Source organism: Neoarius graeffei, chromosome 5 (assembly GCF_027579695.1).
Source record: "Neoarius graeffei isolate fNeoGra1 chromosome 5, fNeoGra1.pri, whole genome shotgun sequence".
Classification (NCBI taxonomy): domain Eukaryota; kingdom Metazoa; phylum Chordata; class Actinopteri; order Siluriformes; family Ariidae; genus Neoarius; species Neoarius graeffei.
The window spans coordinates 4682484-4707647 of NC_083573.1; the positions used below are offsets into that span (position 1 = coordinate 4682484).

The 25164-nt window shown below is 42.9% G+C and overlaps 1 protein-coding gene across 2 annotated transcripts; it reads left to right on the top strand.

The window, feature by feature from the left end:
- pus3 (pseudouridylate synthase 3) lies at window positions 1–24768 on the top strand. 2 transcript variants are annotated; one of them, XM_060920366.1, is made up of 7 exons: window positions 1–114; window positions 4078–4481; window positions 5875–6149; window positions 6225–6408; window positions 6531–6640; window positions 10896–11074; window positions 23988–24768. In XM_060920366.1, the coding sequence occupies exons 2-7, from the start codon at window positions 4092–4094 to the stop codon at window positions 24266–24268; spliced, it is 1419 nt and encodes a 472-aa protein (XP_060776349.1). In that variant the 5' UTR covers window positions 1–114; window positions 4078–4091; the 3' UTR covers window positions 24269–24768. The 2 variants fall into 2 exon arrangements, with proteins under 2 accessions (XP_060776349.1, XP_060776350.1); XM_060920367.1 differs by lacking the exon at window positions 10896–11074.
- The last annotated feature ends 396 nt before the right edge of the window (window positions 24769–25164 follow it).

Here is a 25164-nt window from a genome sequence, read left to right on the forward strand (position 1 = left end):
TGTGTATGTTGCTCATGTGGATGATAAATCCCCTGCTTTTGGACAGTTTTGTCTGATTTCCAGGCGTTTCAGTGGTGAAGTGTGATCGAAATCTCACCTTTAGTTATTTTTAAGGTAAGAAAATGAATATTACGAATGAAAGTCAGGTTAACTGTGATAAGCATGCTGTTGTTTGTAGTGTCATGAGTGTAGGTTTTATATTTCTTAAAGCCCAAAGCAGGTAATGTTACTGTATTGAGCTTTATTTCTGTGATTTTCTTTTTTTTTTCTTGCCAAAATGAACACAATATTTATTAACTTAGTGTAGAAAAATGTACGGACCAAGATTAACGTGTTCCTTTTCCTTTGAAATTCTGTTTAAACGTACCCATGAAACTTAAAGGTGCCATAAGCGTAAGTGCCATATTAAAGGTGCCATAAGTGTTTATAGACCCTTTTCAGTCACGTGACCTTCGTAAACGCGACCACCATTTTGGACATGTAGCGGACTTCGGCTCGAATTGGTTTGAATGCGAGGAAGGCGACAAACGGAGAACATACAAGAAAAAGGAGCGAGATGCAGAAAACACCTTCGCTATCCAGCGACGTAGGGCATTTACAGGGCGAGCAGAGGGAGAAATAACAACAGTAACGACACATTAGCAACGCCGTACAGAAATAACGGTTTATGGCACAGACCCTTTCGGTTCTCGCTCATCTAGCTGCTACAATGACTGCTTAGACTGCAACAATAATACCTAACACACATTTAAGTATCCGTCGTAAAGACGTGAAACTCGTCGAGTGACGAGTGTGTTCATTGATAAGCTAACACAATCTAAAAGTAGACATACCATCACACTGCCCTGGCGCTGTGTACAGTTTACCTTCTATGGTTTGTGCACTCACTATTTGCCATTACTTTCTCCAACCGTTGTTAGAGATTACAGGGAACGGCCTGGATTTAAGAGACAAATACATGTTCCTCTTGTTTTGAACACTTAGCCCATGTTTACATTAGACCGTATCAGCGGATCATCAGATTAACGTTTTTAAAAGCGATTAGTGTGCACACAGCAACACCAATACACGATTCGTCTGCACACAGCAACACCAATACACGGATACGCTCGGCTCCGCAGGCATCCTGCGCTCCAAATCACTCCGCCCTGAACAGCGAGTGCCCTCTGGAGGGTGCGCACTCCGGCCCTGCGCAGCTCACACAGCGCGCGAGTGAAGTGCACGAGCCACGATTCGGGACTGAGCCGCTGTGTGTGTGATCCCAGCGCAGATCACTTACCACTCGCAAGTGGAAGGATGGCAAGCCTAAAGACAATCGTTTTTTTTTGTTGTTGTTGCATAGTCAAGAGAGGTGTCGGATCACCGGATCCAGTGTAAATAGCTGCCGGAGCCAACGCCCGAGGTTCCGGAGCGCGCTCCGGCTTGCTCCCCCTCAAATTAAGCGCTGTTTGTAGGACACTGCCTCTGATCTGTCCTACAGTCTGCCAACAGCAAAGGAACACAACGCTAGCTAATGTCGTTAGCTAATAGCTACTACAGAAGAACAAAGAGGTTACAATGGGTTATTTTAGCCTATTTGGTTACACACTCGCCGCCACAGAATGTTAACAGCAATGTAATGCCTTTTCTGGCTAATTTTATTCGTCTTACCTCCAACAAAGTGGTCACTACACAAGCGCTGGTATGCCGAGGGAGGGCTGCCAATCTGTTAATGGCCGCTATCCATCTTCTCCGTCGGGATCCGATAAAATGATAACCCTTGCCTTGTTTGTTGATGGTTACTACATCCAGGTGCACAACAATATAGTGGCATGATGGAAGTCTTGCTGAAAATAAACACTTTCTTTGCTGCCGTTCCTCAATGCTGGCTGTGGTAAACTACTGGTAGTACATGTCCAAAATGGCGGCCGCGTTTGTCGTGACGTCACGTGAAAAGGGTCCATAGAGATCTTGCAGTCACGTGACCGGAAAGTACACAGACGCCATCTTGTCGGTCAAAAACACCGCTGAATACTGCTGCACTCGTGTACAGAATGGATCAATTTCAACCGACGGACTACACGGCTCATTTTTCTAATGAACAGATAACTAGATATATGTCTAAAATAAACAATCTACAGATTAGTGACCCTTATGGCTTTCTGGACGTAGTTTTCACGACCGTGTCAGTGGATATGGAACTGCCAGCGGAATACCCAGACGTCTATGATTACCTCATTAACTTTCCCTCGCTGCTCAGTGGTGAAGCACTGCGTGCTTATAAATCTCTGGACAGTTATCTTTACAGAAATTCAGGATTTGTCAGCGACTCAGATGTGGCATCTTGTAAACAAGAAAATAATCCTCATTGGATGGGTAAGTCACTTAAGTATTACTAGTACTGCACTGACCAGCTGATTATAGAATAGAATAAGGTAATTCCAGCTGTAATTCCAAATCATCCATTTTGTTTACCATGGATCTGGCGTTGGAGAGGTAGAGGCTTAGCAGTGGAGGTTTGAGTGGCTGTTTTCTGAGCTTAGTCAACAGGCCGGCTCTGCAGCCTCGCTTTTGCTTCCGCTCCCGACGCCGCCTCCTTCGCTTTGCTTCCGATAACAATCCACGGAGACCCCGCTGGTCTCGCTATCTTGTCTGGAATGTTTTTTTTTTTTTCTCGTCCGGAATGTTGTGCATGCGATGGAAATCACTACAAACCGTCATTTTCTGCTGGAAACCAATGTCCAGTAAGTCCATACGGTTGTAGTGGATATTGAAGTCCGGTACAGACGAACAACGCGCAAAAATACACACAAAAAACATAAAAAACGTGCACAGGTAGGGAGAGCTTGTAGCTGCAGCCGTTGTAGTAGAATTGTATATAGTAGGGTTTTCCAGAAGAAAAGGTAGAAGCAGAAGTAGAAGGCGGAAATATGGCGTTTGACCGACAAGATGGTGTCTGTCACAATCTGGATCGGCTGTGACGTCACATGCAAGTGCTCCATAATGCAGAAAACGAGGTTCTGTCCGAATCAACCAACTTTCACGTGTGAAGTGCACTTCTTCAGGAATTTACCAAGATTGGGTTTCTGTTCATCTTTTATTCATCAGTAAGTGTTGCGTTTTGGTCAGGGCCGGGGTCAACCTGAAGCCTGTCCGAGGAAGATTGGGAATACATCATGATTGTCCATCATGGGGCACCATGCACACACTTTTTCAGACATTCGTTCACACCTCCCGGCATGTTTTTGGGGGGTGGGAGGAAACTCACACACACCCCTTTTCCACCAAATCAGTTCCAGGGCTGGTTCGGGGCCAGTGCTGGTGCTGGTTCACAACTCGTTCAACTTGCAAGCCAGCTGAGAACCAGTTTGCTTTTCCATAGCTCGCGGTGCTAAGCGGAGCCACGTCATTACGTCGCTGTATACGTCAGTTACGTCGCTGTATACGTCAGTTACGTCGCTACGTTCGCTTAAACCTTGGTGCGAATATCGAAGCAAAAACAACACGGAAGAAGCAGCAGCAGCAACAACAACACCAATAATAATGGATGACTTCGTGTTTGTACAGCTGCTGCCTCTCGTCGCTTAAAAATGGTGATCTTTCGCGGTCTTGTTATTGTTGTTGGTCTTAACTCCGCCCCCTGGCTGACGTAAGCGGTTCTTTCCTCTGGCCCAGCAGAGAGTTGGTGCTAGCCTGGAACCGGTTTTTCTGGCCCCAGAGCCAGTTCTTTGTCAGTGGAAACAGAAAACCCGGTTCCAAACTAAGCACTGGCCCCGAACCAGCCCTGGAACTGCTTTGGTGGAAAAGGGGCATTAGGGACATCATGTGAAACTCCACCTGAACTCAGGATCAAACCAGGGACCCTGAAGCTGTGAAGACCCAGTGCTCCCCCCTGCAGCATTGTGGTGCCTTGGACACCTGTACAATCCGTCTCGTTATTTCCGTGACTAACCTTTCATTCTGCGTGTTACCTCGGGTCATGTACTCAAAGCACCTCCCCGTCCTTGAGATCCCAGAAATAGGGAGAACTACTTCCCTGTGCCATCCTTTTATTCCTGATTAGTTTACATACTCTGAGCTTTTTTTTTTTCTCAACAGACGGCGTCAGCCCCATGAGCGCATCCGAGGGAGCCTTGCAGGCCCGTGTGAAGGCGTTGGAGGAGGAAGTGGAGCGACTGCAGGCCCAGCTGAGGGGAAAGAGTGATGGAGCACAGAGTGACAAGGGAACGAGCTCGGTCTCGAAGGTTCAGGAGAACGGAGGGAACAGAAAGAAGGGGAAGAGGGTGTTCGATTTTGCCGCGCATCCACGGCGCCATGTAGCTCTGCGCCTAGCGTACCTGGGCTGGCAGTACCAGGGATTTGCTGTACAGGAGAACACGGACAACACGGTGGAGGCACGAGTGTTCGAGGCTCTGCTGAAAACGAAGCTGATCCAGGACCGGCAGAGCTCGAATTACCACCGCTGTGGCCGCACAGATAAAGGAGTCAGCGCCTTCTCACAGGTACGACAATATGTGCAAGGTTTCGGTCCGAGGGAACGTGCGCGTTCAGGTCGAACATGAAGCGTATATAATTTAATAAACTCGGCTCAACTCAGACAGTTGATGATGGGTTAGTGAATGCTGATGCATTTAATAATGTTGGGGTTATTAGATACTACAGGGCACACGTGTAATAATGTACTCGATTATTCGAGTTGGAGTCGACTCATGCCCTTGGTTACTCGAGTTGGAGTATACTTGTACCCTCATGAGTCGTTGTGAACGCGTCCCTTCAGTTCTGTGAACTGGCGTGTGTTTGAGTTGGTGTATATCTGTCATCGGTTCTTTCGAGTTGATGTCCTCTTGTGCTCTGTTATTTGAGTTTGTATATATTTGTGTCCTTGTTTGAGTTAGTGTCAACCCTTGTGTTCAGTTACTTGAGTTTGTATATATTTGTGCCCTCGTTTATTTGAGTTATTGTGTACCCATGTGTTTTAGTTATTTGAGTTTGTATATATTTGTTCTCTTGTTTTGTTTGTGTATACCTGTGTTTAGTTGTTTGAGTTTGTATGTATTTGTGCCCTCGTTTGAGTTCTTGTGTTCTAGTTATTTGAGTTTGTATGTATTTGTGCCCTCGTTTGAGTTCTTGTGTTCTAGTTATTTGAGTTTGTATGTATTTGTGCCCTCGTTTGAGTTCTTGTGTTCTAGTTGTTTGAGTTTGTATATATTTGTGCCCTCGTTTATTTGAGTTATTGTGTACCCATGTGTTTTAATTATTTGAGTTTGTATATATTGGTTCTCTTGTTTTTAGTGTATACCTGTGTTTTAGTTATTTGAGTTTGTATGTATTTGTGCCCTCGTTTGAGTTCTTGTGTTCTAGTTGTTTGAGTTTGTATATATTTGTGCCCTCGTTTGAGTTCTTGTGTTCTAGTTGTTTGAGTTTGTATGTATTTGTGCCCTCGTTTGAGTTCTTGTGTTCTAGTTATTTGAGTTTCTATGTATTTCTGCCCTCGTTTGAGTTCTTGTGTTCTAGTTGTTTGAGTTTGTATATATTTGTGCCCTCGTTTGAGTTCTTGTGTTCTAGTTGTTTGAGTTTCTATGTATTTGTGCCCTCGTTTGAGTTCTTGTGTTCTAGTTATTTGAGTTTCTATGTATTTGTGCCCTCGTTTATTTGAGTTAGTGTGGATAGTGTACTTGATTTTCATTTTCCATCTTCCAAAAGTTAAAGAATTGCCTCACAGTTTGAACATGATGTGCACTTGATAGGGTGGAGAAACTCTTATGTACTGTAGTACTTAAATGGTTGGAAGGTAAATACGAAGCTTTCGAATAAATAGAATTTTCCAAAATAAATATATATAGACACTAATTTGATAATAATGATGACCCTGATGAAGGTTGTTCTGTATTCCAGGTAATATCCATTGACCTGCGCTCGAGTCAGTTCAGTGGTTTGGGTGTGACCGTCCCGGCTGGTGTCGAACCTAAAGCTGGCAGTGGAGCTGCGACGACCGAGTTGCCTTACGTAAAGATGCTGAACAGGGTCCTTCCTCCAGACATCCGGGCTCTTAGCTGGTCTCCGGTCCCCAGCGGCTTCAGCGCACGCTTCGACTGCCAGTCTCGAACGTACCGGTACTACTTTCCCCGTGGAAACCTGGACGTAGAGCTCATGGCTGAAGCGGTCAAACGGTACACTGAATAACGAATGAAAGACATGTCGCCTGTTGGAGTGTTTTGTGTTTTCTAATGCAGTGATCTGTGCAGATATGAAGGCACTCATGACTTCAGGAACTTGTGTAAGATGGACGTGGGTAACGGCGTTCTGCAGTTCCAGAGGACGATCACAGCCGCGAGCGTTCAGCCGTGCGAACCCCGTCACCCCTCGCACGCCGACCCTCAGCGCTTCTACATGTTCGAGGTCAAAGGTCTCGCCTTCCTGTACCACCAGGTCGGCGCATTCTTGAGTCAAGTCCAGACAATTTTATACTTTTCTTTTCAAGCTCAGTGATTGGTTGTTGCCTGGATCAGTTGTCCAGTCGCATCTTTGACATTGTCATGTCACTTTTTCAGGTTCGTTGCATGATGGCTGTGCTGCTTCTGATTGGCCAGAAGCTGGAGGCACCAGAGATCATCACTCAGCTACTGGATGTTGAGAACAACCCCAGGAAGCCTCAGTACAGGTGACACAATCAACAATTCATGTTTTTTTAAAGGGGAACTGAAGTCATTTTTAAACTTGCTTTATTTCTTCATGAACGTGTTATTCAATGATGTTTTCGGTTTTATTAACCTGACATCGTGACTCGTGTTGGCGTATTTCTTACACTTATCGGCCTTTTTGGTTTTTAGCCATGTTGGATGTAGTTCGTTTGGTCCACGGCAGGCGTCACTTATCTTCGCGAGACTTCAAACGTGAAGTGTCGGTGCCGCCATTTTGAAAACTGTTCACACAGCAGCCAGATCGCCATATCATCCCAATTTAGATTAATTTTGAGATTTCCCAGCTTCATCAGTGATGAAGATTATTCCACAAACGGCGTCCACGCTATACAGTGCCCTATATAGTGAGTCGGGAGCGATTTTGGACACAGGGAAAAATTCCAGCTTGATTACATCAGCATTTGAAAGAGGGCGCGCGCGTCTTTTGACAATGTTGGCAGATGTCGGTCACTTTGATTTCTGCTGTACATTTTACTTCCGTCCTACGATGTCTCGCACAGGTCTCAACGAATCTCGTTTACGGCCATCGCTTTGACATACGGACTGATATATTACAGAGCATATTTCAAACACTCAGAACTCGCTATAGCAGCGACAAAATAGCGATCAAACATGCATTCCTGTATTTAATAAAATGAGAAATAGAATTTTGAAAATAAAAAAAAAATTGCCTTTAGTTCCCCTTTAAGGATTGGTGCTGCCACACTGTCACTTGATTTATTGTTTTTCAATCATAGTCCATTTTTGGGGCGTGTAATTACGACTTTCCGCCAGGTTCTTCTTTGATCACAAGAATATATCAGTGCTTAATATTTCTCGTTCGTTAAAAAAAAATACAACCCCGATTCCGAAAAAGTTGGGACAAAGTACGAATTGTAAATAAAAACGGAATGCAATGATGTGGAAGTTTCAAAATTCCATATTTTATTCAGAATAGAACATAGATGACATATCAAATGTTTAAACTGAGAAAATGTATCATTTAAAGAGAAAAATTAGGTGATTTTAAATTTCATGACAACAACACATCTCAAAAAAGTTGGGACAAGGCCATGTTTCCCACTGTGAGACATCCCCTTTTCTCTTTACAACAGTCTGTAAACGTCTGGGGACTGAGGAGACAAGTTGCTCAAGTTTAGGGATAGGAATGTTAATCCATTCTTGTCTAATGTAGGATTCTAGTTGCTCAACTGTCTTAGGTCTTTTTTGTCGTATCTTCCGTTTTATGATGCGCCAAATGTTTTCTATGGGTGAAAGATCTGGACTGCAGGCTGGCCAGTTCAGTACCCGGACCCTTCTTCTACGCAGCCATGATGCTGTAATTGATGTAGTATGTGGTTTGGCATTGTCATGTTGGAAAATGCAAGGTCTTCCCTGAAAGAGACGTCGTCTGGATGGGAGCATATGTTGCTCTAGAACCTGGATATACCTTTCAGCATTGATGGTGTCTTTCCAGATGTGTAAGCTGCCCATGCCACACGCACTAATACAACCCCATACCATCAGAGATGCAGGCTTCTGAACTGAGCGCCGATAACAACTTGGGTCGTCCTTCTCCTCTTTAGTCCGAATGACACGGCGTCCCTGATTTCCATAAAGAACTTCAAATTTTGATTCGTCTGACCACAGAACAGTTTTCCACTTTGCCACAGTCCATTTTAAATGAGCCTTGGCCCAGAGAAGACGTCTGCGCTTCTGGATCGTGTTTAGATACGGCTTCTTCTTTGAACTATAGAGTTTTAGCTGGCAACGGCGGATGGCACGGTGAATTGTGTTCACAGATAATGTTCTCTGGAAATATTCCTGAGCCCATTTTGTGATTTCCAATACAGAAGCATGCCTGTATGTGATGCAGTGCCGTCTAAGGGCCCGAAGATCACGGGCACCCAGTATGGTTTTCCGGCCTTGACCCTTACGCACAGAGATTCTTCCAGATTCTCTGAATCTTTTGATGATATTATGCACTGTAGATGATGATATGTTCAAACTCTTTGCAATTTTACACTGTCGAACTCCTTTCTGATATTGCTCCACTTTTTGTCGGCGCAGAATTAGGGGGATTGGTGATCCTCTTCCCATCTTTACTTCTGAGAGCCGCTGCCACTCCAAGATGCTCTTTTTATACCCAGTCATGTTAATGACCTATTGCCAATTGACCTAATGAGTTGCAATTTGGTCCTCCAGCTGTTCCTTTTTTGTACCTTTAACTTTTCCAGCCTCTTATTGCCCCTGTCCCAACTTTTTTGAGATGTGTTGCTGTCATGAAATTTCAAATGAGCCAATATTTGGCATGAAATTTCAAAACGTCTCACTTTTGACATTTGATATGTTGTCTATGTTCTATTGTGAATACAATATCAGTTTTTAAGATTTGTAAATTATTGCATTCCGTTTTTATTTACAATTTGTACTTTGTCCCAACTTTTTTGGAATTAGGGTTGTAAGACATACTTTTTATCTGTTCATAATTCCACTCACCGGCCACTTTAATAGGAACTTGTTGTTGTTTCTAAGATCCCTGTTCTTCACAGGAGTGGAACCCAATGTGTTCTTCTTTCTCCTGTTGCATGCTGAGATGCTTTTCTGCTCACCACGGTTGTAAAGAGTGATTGATGCTATGAGTTCCTGGAAAAAAAAAAAAAAGCTTGAACCACCTCGAATCTGTCCATTTTCTTCTGACCTCTCTTATCAACAAGGCGCTTGTTTCCACCCACAGAACTGTCGCTCGCTCGCTCAATGATTTTTGTTTTTCGCCCCATTTTGTGTAAACTCTCGAGATTGTTGTTGTGTGAACAACAGTTTCTGAAATACTCAAACCAAAAATACTCATCTGGCTCAAACCAACACCCATTCCACAGCGAAAGAAAGAAAGTCACAAAAATTGAGATCACAATTTTTCCCGTTCTGATGTTTGAACGCGGTGAACGTTAACCGAAGCTGTTGATATGTGTCTGCGTGATTTGATGCATCGTGCTGCTGTCGAGGGATCGGCTGATTAGATAGCTGCAGAAAACAGCAGGTGGATGTCGGGGTGCTCCGAATAAAGTTGCCAGTGAGTGTACGTTTGATGTCTCGTAAAGTTAATGGAGCACTTGCATGTGACGTCACAGCCGATCCAGATTGTGACAGACGCCATCTTGTCGGTCAAACGCCATATTCCGCCTTCTACTTCTGCTTTTACTTCTACCTTTTCTTCTGGAAAACCCTACTATATACAATTCTACTACGACGGCTGCAGCTACAAGCTCTCCCTACCTGTGCACGTTTTTTGTTTTTTGTGTGTATTTTTGCGTGTTGTTCGTCTGTACCGGACTTCAATATCCACTACAACCGTATGGACTTACTGGACATTGGTTTCCAGCAGAAAATGATGGTTTGTAGCGATTTCCATCGCATGCACAACATTCCGGACGAGATAGCGAGACCAGCGGGGTCTCTGTGGATTGTTATTGGAAGCAAAGCGAAGGAGGCGGCGCCGGGAGCCGAAGCAAAAGCGAGGCTGCAGTGCCGGCCAGTTGACTAAGCTCAGAAAACAGCCACTCAAACCTCCACTGCTAAGCCTCTACCTCTCCAACGCCAGATCCATGTAAACAAGACGGACGATTTGGAATTACAGCTGGAATTACCTTATTCTGTTCTATAATCAGCTGGTCAGTGCTATACTCAATACTTAAGTGACTTACCCATCCAATGAGGATTATTTTCTTGTTTACAAGATGCCACATCTGAGTCGCTGACAAATCCTGAATTTCTGTAAAGAAAACTGTCCAGAGATTTATAAGCACACAGTGCTTCACCACTGAACAGCGAGGGAAAGTTAATGAGGTAATTATACACGTCCGGGTATTCCGCTGGCAGTTCAAAATCCGGTCGTGAAAACTCCGTCCGGTAAGCCATAAGGGTCACAAATCTGTAGATCGTTTTATTTTAGACATATATCTAGTTATCTGTTCATTAGAAAAATGAGCCGTGTAGTCCGTCGGTTGAAATTGATCCATTCTGTACACGAGTGCAGCAGTATTCAGCGGTGTTTTTGACCGACAAGATGGCGGTTGTGTACTTTCCGGTCACGTGACTGCAAGATCTCTATAGGATGTGGAAAAAATCACAGTTTATGTTCCTGAGCCACGGCAAAACTGAAACTTCATTGTTTTGCTGATTGTGAGATTATCCTAATTATGAGTTTGTTGTGGGGTTTTTTTTTTCCCCCTCCAGTATGGCAGTCGATTACCCACTGGTGTTGTACGAGTGCCATTTTGATGGCCTGAGTTGGATTCGTGAGCCTGAAGAGGAGAGCCACGTGCTCAGCTCTTTTCTCCAGCACTGGACTCAGACTGCAGTCAAAGCTCAGGTGCTGCACGGTATGATCCACGGCCTGCAGAGCACAGACACGGGTAGGTGTGTGTGTGAGATCAGCCACTGCGTGTCAGAAATACAACATTCATTATTTTCCATTTACAGTCTAGACCAGGGGTTCTCAACCTTTTTCAAGCTGGGGGGCCTTGCAAAGACCCTCAATTCTTGGTGCAATGTCTGATAACCAGCCTCAGATCATCCTCGATTTGTGCACGATTGCGGTATTTCGTTTTGAGTGCAGTCATTCTTGAGAATCCTGCCTCACACAAACATGTCGACGCGAAAGGGAGCAGACTCTTCAAGGCGACGTCGCAGAGTTGAGGGTATTCCTGCATCAATGCTGCCCAGAATGACGCAAGAGGGCAGGAGGTAAAACGTTCCTGCAGCCGACTGTCACTCTTCATAGCCCAGGAGTAATAGGGTTATACCCGGAACAAATTAGTAACAAGCTGAATTTTTCAGAATATGTTCAGAATACCTTTAGGAATAACATACTAAAAGTCCCCGGAAATCCCCCTTGTGCTCTCTGAGAAATTCAAGATGGCGTCCAAAATGGCCGCCAAATGGAGATCTGCCCATATCTCAGGCCCAAAACAAAATATTAATGCAATTAAAAGGTCAGAATATATGTTTTGTAGGGTAGGAGAATACATTCCAACATGTGTGTATTAATTACATTGTGTATTAACTAGTGCTGTCAAAAATGTCGCGTTATTAACGCGTTAACTTGACTCAATTTTAACGGCGATCATTTTTTTATCGCGAGATTAACGCTCTGTGACATGATGTAGGTTTTTCATAAGCTTTTGAAACTGCCAGGAACTTGGAACAGAGACTTTGCATAGCAGCTAGACTGTAATGCCACGCCCCGCACAGCCAGAGTCCTCTGCCCTCCTCCCCAAAGAACCAGCGCGGGCAGGGTGCGCTAGTAGAGATGGGATTTACGGCTCTTTGATGGGATCCGCATCTTTGTGATCCGTTCTTTGAAAAAGACTGGCTAATTTGGCTCTTTTTAAATATTTATTCAGTTTTAAGAAGACAGCGTCTAAAGAAGCCAGATCCCTCTGAACTGTAAACTCAATGCTATCCCAGAAATCCTTCCTGTAATATGCAAATTTGGCCGCCTCTGATTGGACAGCGCGACGCATCAGCAGGCAGAAAGTGTAAAAGTACAAAATGTGTTAAGTGAGCTGAAACAGTAAAGATCAGATTCAATGCAATATTTATCAACGAACAACTTAAAGTTAATATAGTAGTGTACTTTATATTACAGTGAACCCTCGTTTATCGCGGGGGTTACGTTCCAAAAAGGACCCGCGATAGGCGAAATCCGTGAAATAGTCAACTTTATTTTTTTTACAACTATTATACAATACAAATGTAAAGCATTTGTTTAAGAAATAAAAAAAAACGTTCTTGCAAATAACTATGACAGTTTTTAATACTTTTAAAATAATAATACTGTAATAATACTGTAAAATAATATTTTTAATAATGAATACGAGGTTAGACACATTGCGACTCACGCGTATTTCACAGTCCCTCTGACTGTGCCTCTTCGTCCTGACCCCGCTCCGCTGTAGCGTCATTTTCTGCTGAAGGCTGTGGTGCAGGTGTCTTTTTCCGAGAGAAGAACATAGTTATGGGTAGTTGTTGGTCTTGTTGCGGACAGTCACAACCCTTTTTGCATCCTTGTTAAAACTTATTGCTGCTGTCGTCCTTATTTTATTTTCCTCCTTCTTTATGGAACGAACCGAAGATTCATTTATTCCATAATGGCGCCCCACAGCAGCATAGCTTCTACCTTCCTTCAACATGTCCAAAAGTTTAACTTTTTCTGCGATAGTTAGCATCCCCCTCTGCCTTTTGGGCGCGTCTGGAGGTGCCTTTGTCGGTGCAGGACGTTTCGTCAACATTGTGGGTTTTGGCATGGAAAAAAATTGCAAACGTAAATTTGGCAGGCTGTACACTGGTGTAAGTGAAAGACCAATATCAACTTTTTTCACTTCTAGACTACAGTCCCTTAGCCAATCAGGATTCTGAACACAATGCACTGTAAAAAAAAAAAAATCCGCGAAAGATGAACCGCGTTATAGCGAGGGTTCACTGTATAATCAAGCATGTCAAGCCTACCGTCACTGTGTAACCTGTCTCACTTCACTCATGGTTCTTTTGCTAGCCCCGGTGCTCGGCTTAGGCTTCACTTTGCAGTGGCTGTGTCAAGACGTGTTATGCTTTACAATAAAAAAAACATTGGCACAAAACAAGCCCATTCACTTTTTTATGCTGATAAGAGAATTACAATGGTTTTTCATGTGACAAAAATGTGCGATTAAATTGCGATTAATCGTGAGTTAACTATGACAGTTGCGACATTAATCGCGATTAAATATTTTAATCGCTTGACAGCACTAGTATTAACATTATATAATAACAATGTACACATTATTATAACAGTATATTTGTGTATAATGTGTTCGCTTGCCATGTCTGGTTAGATTGTCATATTTTTGGCACTTCACCAGTTCACATTTATGAATGTGCACAGTACTATGAATGTGTGTAGGTTTCATCCAGTCCGATCCTTGAATCAAGTATCGATCTTGAAACGCCCTGGCCCATAAATTCACATCCAAGAAGAAATAACAATGACTGTTATGACAAAATAATCGTTATGGTATCATGAAGATATCTCATATATGTTTTTGAAATGGCTTCAGTTCTTAATGTTTAGGACTAATAATTACAGACTTATAATTGTAAATCTATCCATGTGCTATTTAATGTACACTACCGATTATAGAGTGTGGATCCATTGGTTACTCGTTCACTCCGTATCATCCTATTCTGTTCACAAAACAACCAACACAATTACTAGGGGTTGGAGCACTTATTTTCATTAATATTAATTAAAGTAAATTGGTGGTGTAAAATGAAAAATGGCATGTTAAAAGGTCATGCTGAGTTCAGTCATTTTTAAAAGGTCATGCTGAGTTTAGTCATTTTTTTGTCCGAACACATTGGCATTGCTAGTAGTAAAGACTGGCGCTAGAAACTCAAAGATTAATTTTTTCCACCCTTAAACAAGCTTGAATAAATTCCCTACTTCATTGATGGTACGACAAAGGTCCAAGCATTACAACTGAGGCACTGAGAAGTGTTTAAAGGCGTCACGCAGTGGCGATAAAAGTCGCATTATTCTGCACCAGAATGCTTTCGAGATTCGAAATAAATTGACCGTCGATTTTTCAAAAGCTTCCCGTGGTTGTAATCAGTCCTTATTTGGTCATGCCCATCACTTGAAATTTCCCGCGTTCGCAGCGCCCCGTCTCGGTCAGTGGAACAGCTGCGTGACGTCATACCAGTAACCACTCGGTGCAGTTGCAATGGCGGACACACCAGAAAATAGGAGCGATGCTGAGGAAATTAGCTTTGATTTTACCGATACAGAAGAAGAAAATGGCCCACAAGTAGAGATTTTGACAGCTGAATGTCCTGGTGGTATCCAGCCGTACAGATTTGAACCTGAGCGCTCATCTTCAGAAGAAAATGAGGACAGTTCTGACGAAGACGAGAATGAAGAAGACCGGCGACTTGAAGACTTGTTTTGGTTGGTTTCTCTGACTAAATCACTACTTGTGTGTATTTTTAAAGACCGTTTTCACTTGAATTAGAATGCTGTGTGATTAATCTATGATTATGTGTAATACTGATAGCTGTAGGGGGTGAAAGTATAGCTAGAAAGATTGAATTCTAGCAACTTGACAGCTTGCGATCTCGCGAAATGCAGTGGGGCTTCTGATACAGTAGACCCCTTGATATTCCAGTTTTCATCATTTTCCTTTTATTGCGGTTGATTTTAACTTGATGTTATAGGCTGGGAGTATTGAGCTTTGTATTGTATTGTTTAGTAAACGTACAATCGTCAGTAATAAGTGATAATTATTAGTTAAAGGCAGCTCTGTGGCATAAATCTTTCAATTAATCTTCTGTCATCCATTTGCTAAAATTATGTGCCGCATATGTTATCAAGACAACACTTCATGTGACAAAGAAAGATATGACAAATACATAAATGTATGAAAATCATTTTGTACAATTAATGATTGATACATAGAAACACTTAAAACAGGGGTGCCAGGGTGAAATTGGTAAGGGGCCAGATTTTTTTCAAGTGGGACCTTGGGGGCCGAATTACACTTTTGGCCTGAAAAGACCAGACACTAACTCAACAAAAGGACATTATTTTATATGATTTTTGAAGGCCTATACACCCAAAAGGAATTGTAAAGCTATAGCCTCAAAATGAGGCGCACAATAACATGGCAGACAAAAGCAATTTACCCTCTGAAAATGTGACAGTCTAAGCATGCAAGTAGCCTACATTTATAAAAAAAAATGCTACAGAAATGGACGAAGACACAAATAACACAAGTGTAAACTGTAAATGACTTAGATCAGATTTATTGATCTTGCACATCAAAAACATGTCAATGCATAGGCCTAATTAGGCCAATTAAAACGATTGGCAAGTAGGCCTAAACGAGTCAAAAGAAAAGTGCCAGGGTAAATAATTCCACCAATAGGTCAAGTGACTAAATATCCAGTAGCATTAGTTTAAAAGAGCCAAATATGACTGAACATACCAATAAAAATATGTAGTGAAAATTCATTATGTCTAATAATTATAACTATTCTTTTAAGTTCGTTTCTTAAGACACGTATTTTTAAGTATGTTACCTCGCTTGTTGACAGTTTCGGCGAACACTTCCGCCTTCTTCAAAACAGTCACCAGATGTCGAGTGGTGACGTGCCTTATCAGCTGATGTTACTCTAAGGAGGCGTGAACGTCCCGCCCAATTTGACAGGTAGTTCACGCCTCCTGCTGTCAGGTCACTGCCCCAGGACTGCGCTCCAGGTGTGTGACAGCGCGTACGCTCCCTCATCCCGGTTCATGGTCCTCATACGACCGAGCACAGAGCATCACAGAGGAGAAAGACAGACAGGAGGAGGAACAACACATCCAACAGGCATTAAAAAACTGCCAATATCCAGCGTGGGCAATTCGAAAAGGGAAACTACAGACACAAAAAAAGGAAAGAAACAAACAAACAAGAAAAAACACAGAAAAAACAAACCGGGGCTTTGTCACATTACCATATATAAAAGGAGTTACAGAACGCATCCAACGATCCATGAGGAAATACCACATCAACACCCCGGTCAAACCATACAAGAACCTCCGACAGCTGCTAGTTCACCCCAAAGACAAAATACAACTGGACAATAAATGCAACGTCATATATGAAATCCCTCGCCGTTCATGTAATAAAGTTTATATTGGTGAAATGGGCAGATGCTTCCACACTTGCAGGAAAGAACACCAAATAGAATGTGAAAAAGAAACAACAAAAAGACTCACAAGATCCGAAAAAGAAAAAGCAAACCAAGAAAACTTAAAATCAGCCATTTCAGACCACTGCAAACGACATAATCATATAATGAATTGGGAAGAGGCCAGAGTCATTCGCGCTGAAGAGAATAGATATCAGCGTTGGATTTTGGAGGCAGTGGAGATACGCAAGCGTGCGCCGAGAACGATGAACCGGGATGAGGGAGCGTACGCGCTGTCACACACCTGGAGCGCCGTCCTGGGCCAGCGACCTGACAGCAGGAGGCGTGGACTACCTGTCAAATTGGGCGGGACGTTCACGCCTCCTTAGAGTAACATCAGCTGATAAGGCACGTCACCACTCGACATCTGGTGACTGTTTTGAAGAAGGCGGAAGTGTTCGCCGAAACTGTCAACAAGCGAGGTAACATACTTAAAAATACATGTCTTAAGAAACGAACTTAAAAGAATACCAATAAAAACAAACTACAGATGGCACATTAACTTTGCTGGTCAAGTCCCACATATATTTCCACACACCCATCCTGTTTATTCCCCCTCAAGCACACAGCAACATGGGGGAGAAATACCAGCTACGTTTTACATGTGGAAGCCAGAAGTCTTTTGCTTTTTACCAGCTTGTCGACATTGGGGGACAGACTCTGGGCAGTTGCTATTTTCATGACATCGTTGAGATGTCCATGGGTCAGACGACTACACAGTTTCGATTTATTAATATTCATTACTGAAAATGCCTGTTCACATAAATATGTTGTCCCGAACATACAGAGTATTTTACCGGCAAAGGCCGTGATAATTGGGTACTCTGGTGGCAATGACTGATAGAAAGATTGGATTCCAACAGATGCGTATTTATCCTTGACGAATGCACCCTCCGAAAATGGCTTGGACACTTTTTTTTGCGATCTCCCACGCGATGATGTAGCTCGCCTTCACTGCCCCGAACATGAAATAAAATGTACAACAAAGATATTGAGACACCCCTCTTTGAAAACAGCCGTATTTAACATTAAAGGAGAACTGAAGATGATGTATGATATTAAAACGAACCTTCATGTGTCTCTCGAGACTTTGAGAAAGCTGCTTGCTGTTTTTGAAGGTTTGAGGCAAGCTCATTTAGCTTTCCAGTCCTGCGTTGCCCGGTGAATTTGTCGGCGTGGGTCTCGTAATGTCTTTTGACATTGTATTCCTTCGGTACAGCCACTTGTTGCGAACAAATCAGACAAACAGGTTTTCCCCCTACTTCCCAGAAAAAATATTTCTCTCTCCATTTTTCCTGAAAGATGCGACCCTCAGAATCAACTTTTCTCTTTTTAGACAACATCTTGTGAACGAGCAACAACTAGCCGACTCTACGTTAAATCCGGGTCACTGCACCTGCGCGTGCTGCAGCAAGCAGAGAGCAGCTAAAAACGAACCGATGGATTACACGAAAATGGAATCAAATTGAAACATTAGATTTAAAATCATTACGAAAAAAAACACAAAACATTCGATTTTTATTAATTTATTATTTAAAAAAAAAAGTCTCATGAACCACCGGGCCGGATGTGATGACCAATCGGGCCGTAACCATGGCACCCCAGACTTAAAACGTGTTTTTTAAAAAAATATTTTTTTTTTCTATCAATACCATGACCATGACCTTGAAATCAGAGCCATTGATAACAGTCACAAATAGTGTTCAGTGTTCGTTGTTACAGCCAAACACAATACACCGATTAGGCATTTTGAATCACAGAATATTAATACATCATTTCATAGTGTTTTGAGTGTTCAAAACTATCCACAAACTGAATAAATCCACAAAATCCGCAATGTAAACAACTCTGGTAAACGCACGCTATAGAGAAAACATGGCGACAGGCCAGCATCACCCAAGGGAGGTTACTGGTATGACGTCACACATAAGTTGACCTAGTTAACGGCTGGCTGCCTAAATTTGGCTGTGCGCGTCAACTTTAAATGCTTGTAGCGGGCGCATCGCGACCAGGGCTCGAAATTTAACTTTTTTTCTTTGTGTCCCCCAGTGGTCCCGAATTCTGTGTTGTATTGTCCCGAATGGAAGCAATAGTGTCCCCGTTTTTTTCCTCTCTGAAATAACCAGTGGTTAATATTATCATATGAAGTGACTATTATATTTGTAACTATGCGATTTTGAACCCTTTATATCATTTTTACAATAAGTCACAAGACACAAGCGACATGTCCTATACATCATCTACTTCAAAATTACAGTTATTGCATTTTCAGTTTATTAAACTTTGGCGATCTCACTGTATGAATAGATACCCGTTTATTTAAAGGGGCCAACTAGCTCATTCAGAAAATGTTTCAACTCCCTACATCTGCAGTACACTTTAGTTGAAAATAAGACCCCTTTTATGTTCATTTCATCTACTTATACCTTGAATATCTGTTGGCACTTATAAGGCCAACTTATCATTTTCACCATTACCGTTATCCATAGCCCTGTGATGACCTGGCGACTTGTCCAGGGTGTACCCCGCCTTTCGCCCGTAGTCGGCTGGGATAGGCTCCAGCTTGCCTGCGACCCTGTAGAACAGGATAAAGCGGCTACAGATAATGAGATGAGATGAGACCGTTATCCATTTTTATGAACCTTCCGTTATCCATTACCGTTATCCATTTTTATGAACTTTCGCTGCCGAAGCGTGGGTGCAAATGTTAGCAACATCAACATAGTGGCAGGTCCGAGCCTAGCTGTGCTGCTGACTGACTAAACTTTCTGAACTAGAAAGACACCAAGAAAACTCACTTATTCTGTTGAACGGTATCTTCCGTCAATATCATCCACATCATTCCTGTTGTATTTTATAACGTGTCTAACAGTGTTCATTCAGTTCATTCAGTTGCTAGCGTTGCCTGCAGACCAGGCGATGACACTTTGGATCCTGAAGGTCCCGGAGACGTTATGTCTGGGCTTTCAGTTTCTTCCCCGCGGTCGGTCCGCTTCAACCACTTCAGCATTTTTGTTCTGGCAAGAGTCGGCGCAGCGTGTGCGGTAGCAATTCCATTCCAAGTCCATATAATGCGGACACCGGCCGAAGATTCTAGAACAGAATGCGCTGCTCTGTAGCCTACGGATGCAGGTGCATCGAAAGTGTAGCTACTATGTATTTTTCGCTGTTAACGTTTTAAAATTAAAATTGACAAATTAGGTGAATGTCTACGTATGTGTTACGGCTTTGTAAATAATATTAATGTAGAACTTTTTTTCTAGATCTATTTTTTTCCATTGTCCCGGGATTGTCCCAGATATGATAATTTTGTGTCCCGATGACATTTTTTATGGTCCCCGGGACGTCGGGACACCGTTAGTTTCGAGCGCTGATCGCGACACTGAGATCGCGGGAAACCGAGGGGCTTGAATAACCCACCAAACCCGACATTTTGACACATGATATAGCCTGATTGCTGAAATTACCGCACGACGCCTTTAAGTCTACTCATTGTTTATAAGCAAGAGCTTTTATTGAGGCAGACCTTTTTGTCATGAAAGTCGCTGGAATGTTGAAGAAGTGTACTGAAACAGCTTGCCATTGTAGTTTTAGAAGATAGAGTTCTCAAATTTAATTTCCCTTTAATATTTTATCAAAGCTTAAAGATGCACTAAATATTAAGGAAATCGATGTCTAATTGTTGTCTTACATTATGTTCATGTATGTAGGTAGCCTACTAAGCTAATCTGTCAATCATGTCAACCATCAAATTCCATGTAATTTCCACATTAATGACCTTGTAATCTTGGTTAATTTTAACAGTGTGACATTGGTGAATTTGCATTGCTTGTATGCGAGAACACATAATTTAACATTTTAATTGCATTTATATTCTGTTTTATCCCTGAGATATTGAAAACTCTCCAATCGGCGGCCATTTTGGACGCCATCTTGAATTTCTCAGAGAGCACAAGGTGGATTCCCGGAGACTTTTAGTATGTTATTCTGAACATATTCTGAAAAATTCAGCTTGTTACTAATTTGTTCCGGGTTGGACTCAATTTTGAGCTAATGCTCTTGGGCTATCAGCTCAATAAGCTGTTCCTGCGGATCAACTGATGGCTCGTTTGCTGTGCACACAAATGGATCTCGAACCCACGCAAAAGAGCGATAATCCTCTTTAAAGTATGTCGCAAATTCTTTTTTCTCTTTGCAGACAGGTGCTCAGACGCTGATTGAAATAGTGATAAAGTCTGCAAGGCTGGGGAACGTGTCGCGGTTCCCTCGACTGATGCGGCCATGCCAGAGGTCAATTTTTTGCGTGAAGACGTCCACTCTGTCTGCGAGGAGCAAAATATGAGTTTCGCAGCCTTGCAGAGACGGGCTGAGGCCATTCAAACGGTCAAATATATCGGCCAAATGGGACAGAGACGCAAGCCACATAGCGTCATCCAGATGCTTCGCCAGATCTGATTTGATTTCTGTCAAAAAAAACACTTCACCTCCTATCGCAGCTCATACAACCGCTGCAACACCCGCCCCCTGCAGCTGTTCGTGCCCTGACGCCATCTCCTGGCGGAGGACCCCAAACAAGCGAGAGTTTAGCGGCCGTGATTTGATTAGATTTGTCGTTTTCACGGATTGGTTCAGCACGGAGTCAAAGAGAACCGGCATTGTGTCCGACAATGTGTCCATTTCACAAGTGGAGCTACTTGCTGAACACGAGCAACTAGGCCACGCTCGCGGCCCGTCGTTGCCCGTGCACCATCCGTGCACAGGCCAACGCATCGGTCCCAAGCCAAACCATTTTCACGGATAAAAATATCAAGGACATTGAAGATGGCTTCTCCTGTAGTGTGCGACTGAAGAGGCCGGCAAAACAGGAAGATTGTAGTCCTGGGCGGCATGGTGGTGTAGTGGTTAGCGCTGTCGCCTCACAGCAAGAAGGTCCTGGGTTCGAGCCCCGTGGCCGGCGAGGGCCTTTCTGTGCAGAGTTTGCATGTTCTCCCCGTGTCCGCGTGGGTTTCCTCCGGGTGCTCCGGTTTCCCCCACAGTCCAAAGACATGCAGGTTAGGTTAACTGGTGACTCTAAATTGAGCGTAGGTGTGAATGTGAGTGTGAATGGTTGTCTGTGTCTATGTGTCAGCCCTGTGATGACCTGGCGACTTGTCCAGGGTGAACCCCGCCTTTCGCCCGTAGTCAGCTGGGATAGGCTCCAGCTTGCCTGCGACCCTGTCGAACAGGATAAAGCGGCTACAGATAATGAGATTGTAGTCCTGAGTGAGTGAGTGTGTGATTGTCTTAGTCGCGTGTGTCGTATGTGTTGCAACACGGTGAAAAAGGCAGAGGCTTACCCCATTAGCTACCGTAAGTGCACGCTTAGCAGTTAAAAAATAGCGAGGGCTGAGATTGGGAAAGTCTTTAAAAAGACTTTTTGGGTTTGAAGTAAAGGCCTAAAGTAGATCGATATCAACACTGATAACAGAAAGACTAGCAAGAGCTGGCACAAGCGAACTTGGCAAGAGACTAGACTAGAGTGAATGAAGCTCAACGCGTGCGCAGACACTTATATAGTAGGCTAGCCTAGCAGTTACGTGACATCGCGTCACGGGCTCAAAATACAGTACTACCCCCTGTATTGGTAAATTTGAAATGAAACTGTGTGGTTGATTTGTTTCTGTGTTATAGTAGTCCAACCACTTGCATTTTCGACATGGGAATTTTCCTGCTATTTTTTTCCCCCTCATCCTAGCCTACTCGCGCCCCCCGGGAGAGTGTCCGCACCCCACCGGTTGAGAACCACTGGTCTAGACCTATTGACCAATCAGATTTGAGGATTTAACAGCATGACCAAATGAGCAGTAGGGTGCATCAGTTGCCCTCACTTTCATAAAATCTGATGCATTTTTGTCTGGGTGTTCCTTTTCACCAATAAAGACGTCCTGTAAAATGTTTTGACCATATTCAAAAGTCTAATGGTGGCACCATGAGGTTCATTTTTTTTTTTTTTTGCCAAAAAACGCTTATTTTACAGTATGTTTTTGCGTAAGGTTTGAATCACAATGTTGGACTCCGTTTATTGATTTCTTGTGACCCAGAGATCATGTTAAAGGAACAGTCCACCGTACTTCCATCATGAAATATGTTCTTCTCTGAATTGAGACTTTATACTGTTGTTATTGACCTGCCACAACCACTGTTGCATGGACACGCGTGCACACAGAGTGATTATTGGAATAGGCAGTCACAGATCAATTCTGTGTGTGTGTTGGCATGCCTGAAGATAAGAGTCCAACATCTGGGAACAATAGGACAACACACACACACACACTAGGGTGCATCAGTTGCCGTCACTTTCATAAAATCTGATGCATTTTTGTCTGGGTGTTCCTTTTCACCAATAAAGACGTCCTGTAAAATTTTTTGACCATATTCAAAAGTCTAATGGTGGCACCATGAGGTTCTTTTTTTTTTTTTTTGCCAAAAAACGCTTATTTTACAATATGTTTTTGCGAAATCACAATGTTGGACTCCGTTTATTGATTTCTTGTGAGCCAGAGATCATGTTAAGAACCTTCACAAGGGATTGAGAAGCATTAATGTGATTCATAATACATTTGTATTGTTTAAAAGTAGTTGAACGATGATTCAATGAACAGCTAAAACTCAAACTGTGCTTGATAATATATTTAGAATCTGGACTAAAAATGTGTATCTAAGATATTTGGTATACTCTATAAGGTGCCATAATGTTTCATGAAAAGTGATCGAAATTTTGTCATACAAGTCATAAAATAGCAGCTTTTTCTAGCCTAGTAAACTAGACCCACCCGCCCGCCTAGCAGCCAAAAATATTTTTTGCCTAGCGAATGGGTCTAGCCTCGCACCATATAAACAAAAACACCCCGGGCATCAAATCGTGCCCGCCAATCACAACGCAAGGTTTTTGTTTGGATTCTTTGGGCGGGCTTTTGCAGGAGTGACGACAAAGCTGCGCGACGCTGGAAAAAGCGCAACAGGAAAGATGGCTACGGCTAGTGAACAGCGTGCGTTTGACTCCGCTTTGGAATCAGTTTTAGAAGAATTAGACTTGGAGTTTTCGTTGAAACATGAGCAGGAAGAGGCTCTCCGCTCATTCCTTTTCAAGAAGGACGTTTTCGCTGTTTTGCCGACCGGCTATGGCAAAAGTCTGATCTACCAGCTGGCTCCGCTCGTAGCCAAAAGGATGGGGCTAGTTTGTGCAGTACGAAGAATTAATAAACAGCTTTGAAACATTTTTTTTGGGGGGGCTTTTTTCACCTTTATTGGATAGGACAGTGTAGAGACAGGAAATGAGCTGGAGAGAGAGACGGGGAGGGATCGGGAAATGACCTCGGGTCGGAATCGAACCCGGGTCCCCGGATTTATGGTATGGCGCCTTAGTTGACTGAGCCAATATTTCACCCAGTGTGGTTTCTTACCAAAAGGAACATAAAAACAAAAATGCATCATGATCGGAGGAACTTTTCATTTTTAGGGGGCAACTGATGCACCCTAATGAGCAGAGCTAAATAGAGTTTGATATTCGATCCACAGATCGAGGACCAATTATGCAGTGTTGCCTCATGGAGGGATCCAAACAGCGCAACTATCGCCCCCTGCTGGAGCGGCCGTGCTGCGAGAGTCTGGAATCGCGCATCCAACACTTTGTGAAAAGAGGACGACTCGAGCGGGACGAAGGAGAGAGCGGGGAGGATGGCAACGCCATCTTCAGGGGCAAGAGGTCAAAACACTCGCATCAAACGAGCTCCACAAATCAAGAAGTAGCAGAAGAGAGTCTCCTGAGCCGAAAGGACGTTCCTTTACATCCCTCATAATAATCCTTTATCAACTTCTTCTGTTTTTAAGATGCACATGAAATGGGAAAAAAATGCTCTATTTTTTGGGCTCTTTATTTAGAAAGCTTCAGAATGCAATAGGGGTGGAGCTTGAGTTCAACCCGATCAGCCAGTCACACACTTGATTGTCTCACCACGAGTGTTTTTTTTTTTTTTTTTTCCAGTTCTTCAACCTGATGTACGACTTAATACGAAATGATTTAGTCTTCCAGTTCAGCAACATTAGCACTCGTATTAATGAGTTTGCCAGCGTGCAGGTTGGTGTTGCGCATGTTTTTTCTCCAGCGGTATCTGTTTTGGAGCGAAAGTTAGCAAACTTGTTTTATGTGAAGGGGGAAAAAACCCAGACGCTCTGGAGGATCAGGACATGTGTAATATTGATGTACTTATTTTTGTGTGCGTTTTTGAAAAGGTTTTTCCGAATCATATTTTTACTTTGAAGATTTTATTTATAAATTTCTTAATCACATTATTTTCAGCTGTGCATATTTTTAGTTGGATTAAAAAGTCATGAGCTGAGTCTGTTGTGAATTATACTTTATTTATTCATCATGGCAAAAAAACGACACTTGATGATAAATTGATTTGACAGTCATTTTAATCACTTTGGTTTTGCTGAACTTAAAGGGGCGGTATGTAATTTTCAAAGTCTTCTATTACACTGCAAGGCAAATTTTATGTTCTAGAATGAAAAAATGTAAAAGCCTTGAAAGCGTGGCCTTTCTCCCCGGTTTCCCACTTTTTCATGAAAAGGCAAAACCGGGTTGAGCTGAGCTGCTGTGTTTGGGTTGGCAGCAGAGCAATTTTCTGGGCCTGAAAAAAATACTTACAGATGCAAGAATATAAGTAACTGCAGAGTCACTGGCTGGCAGTGG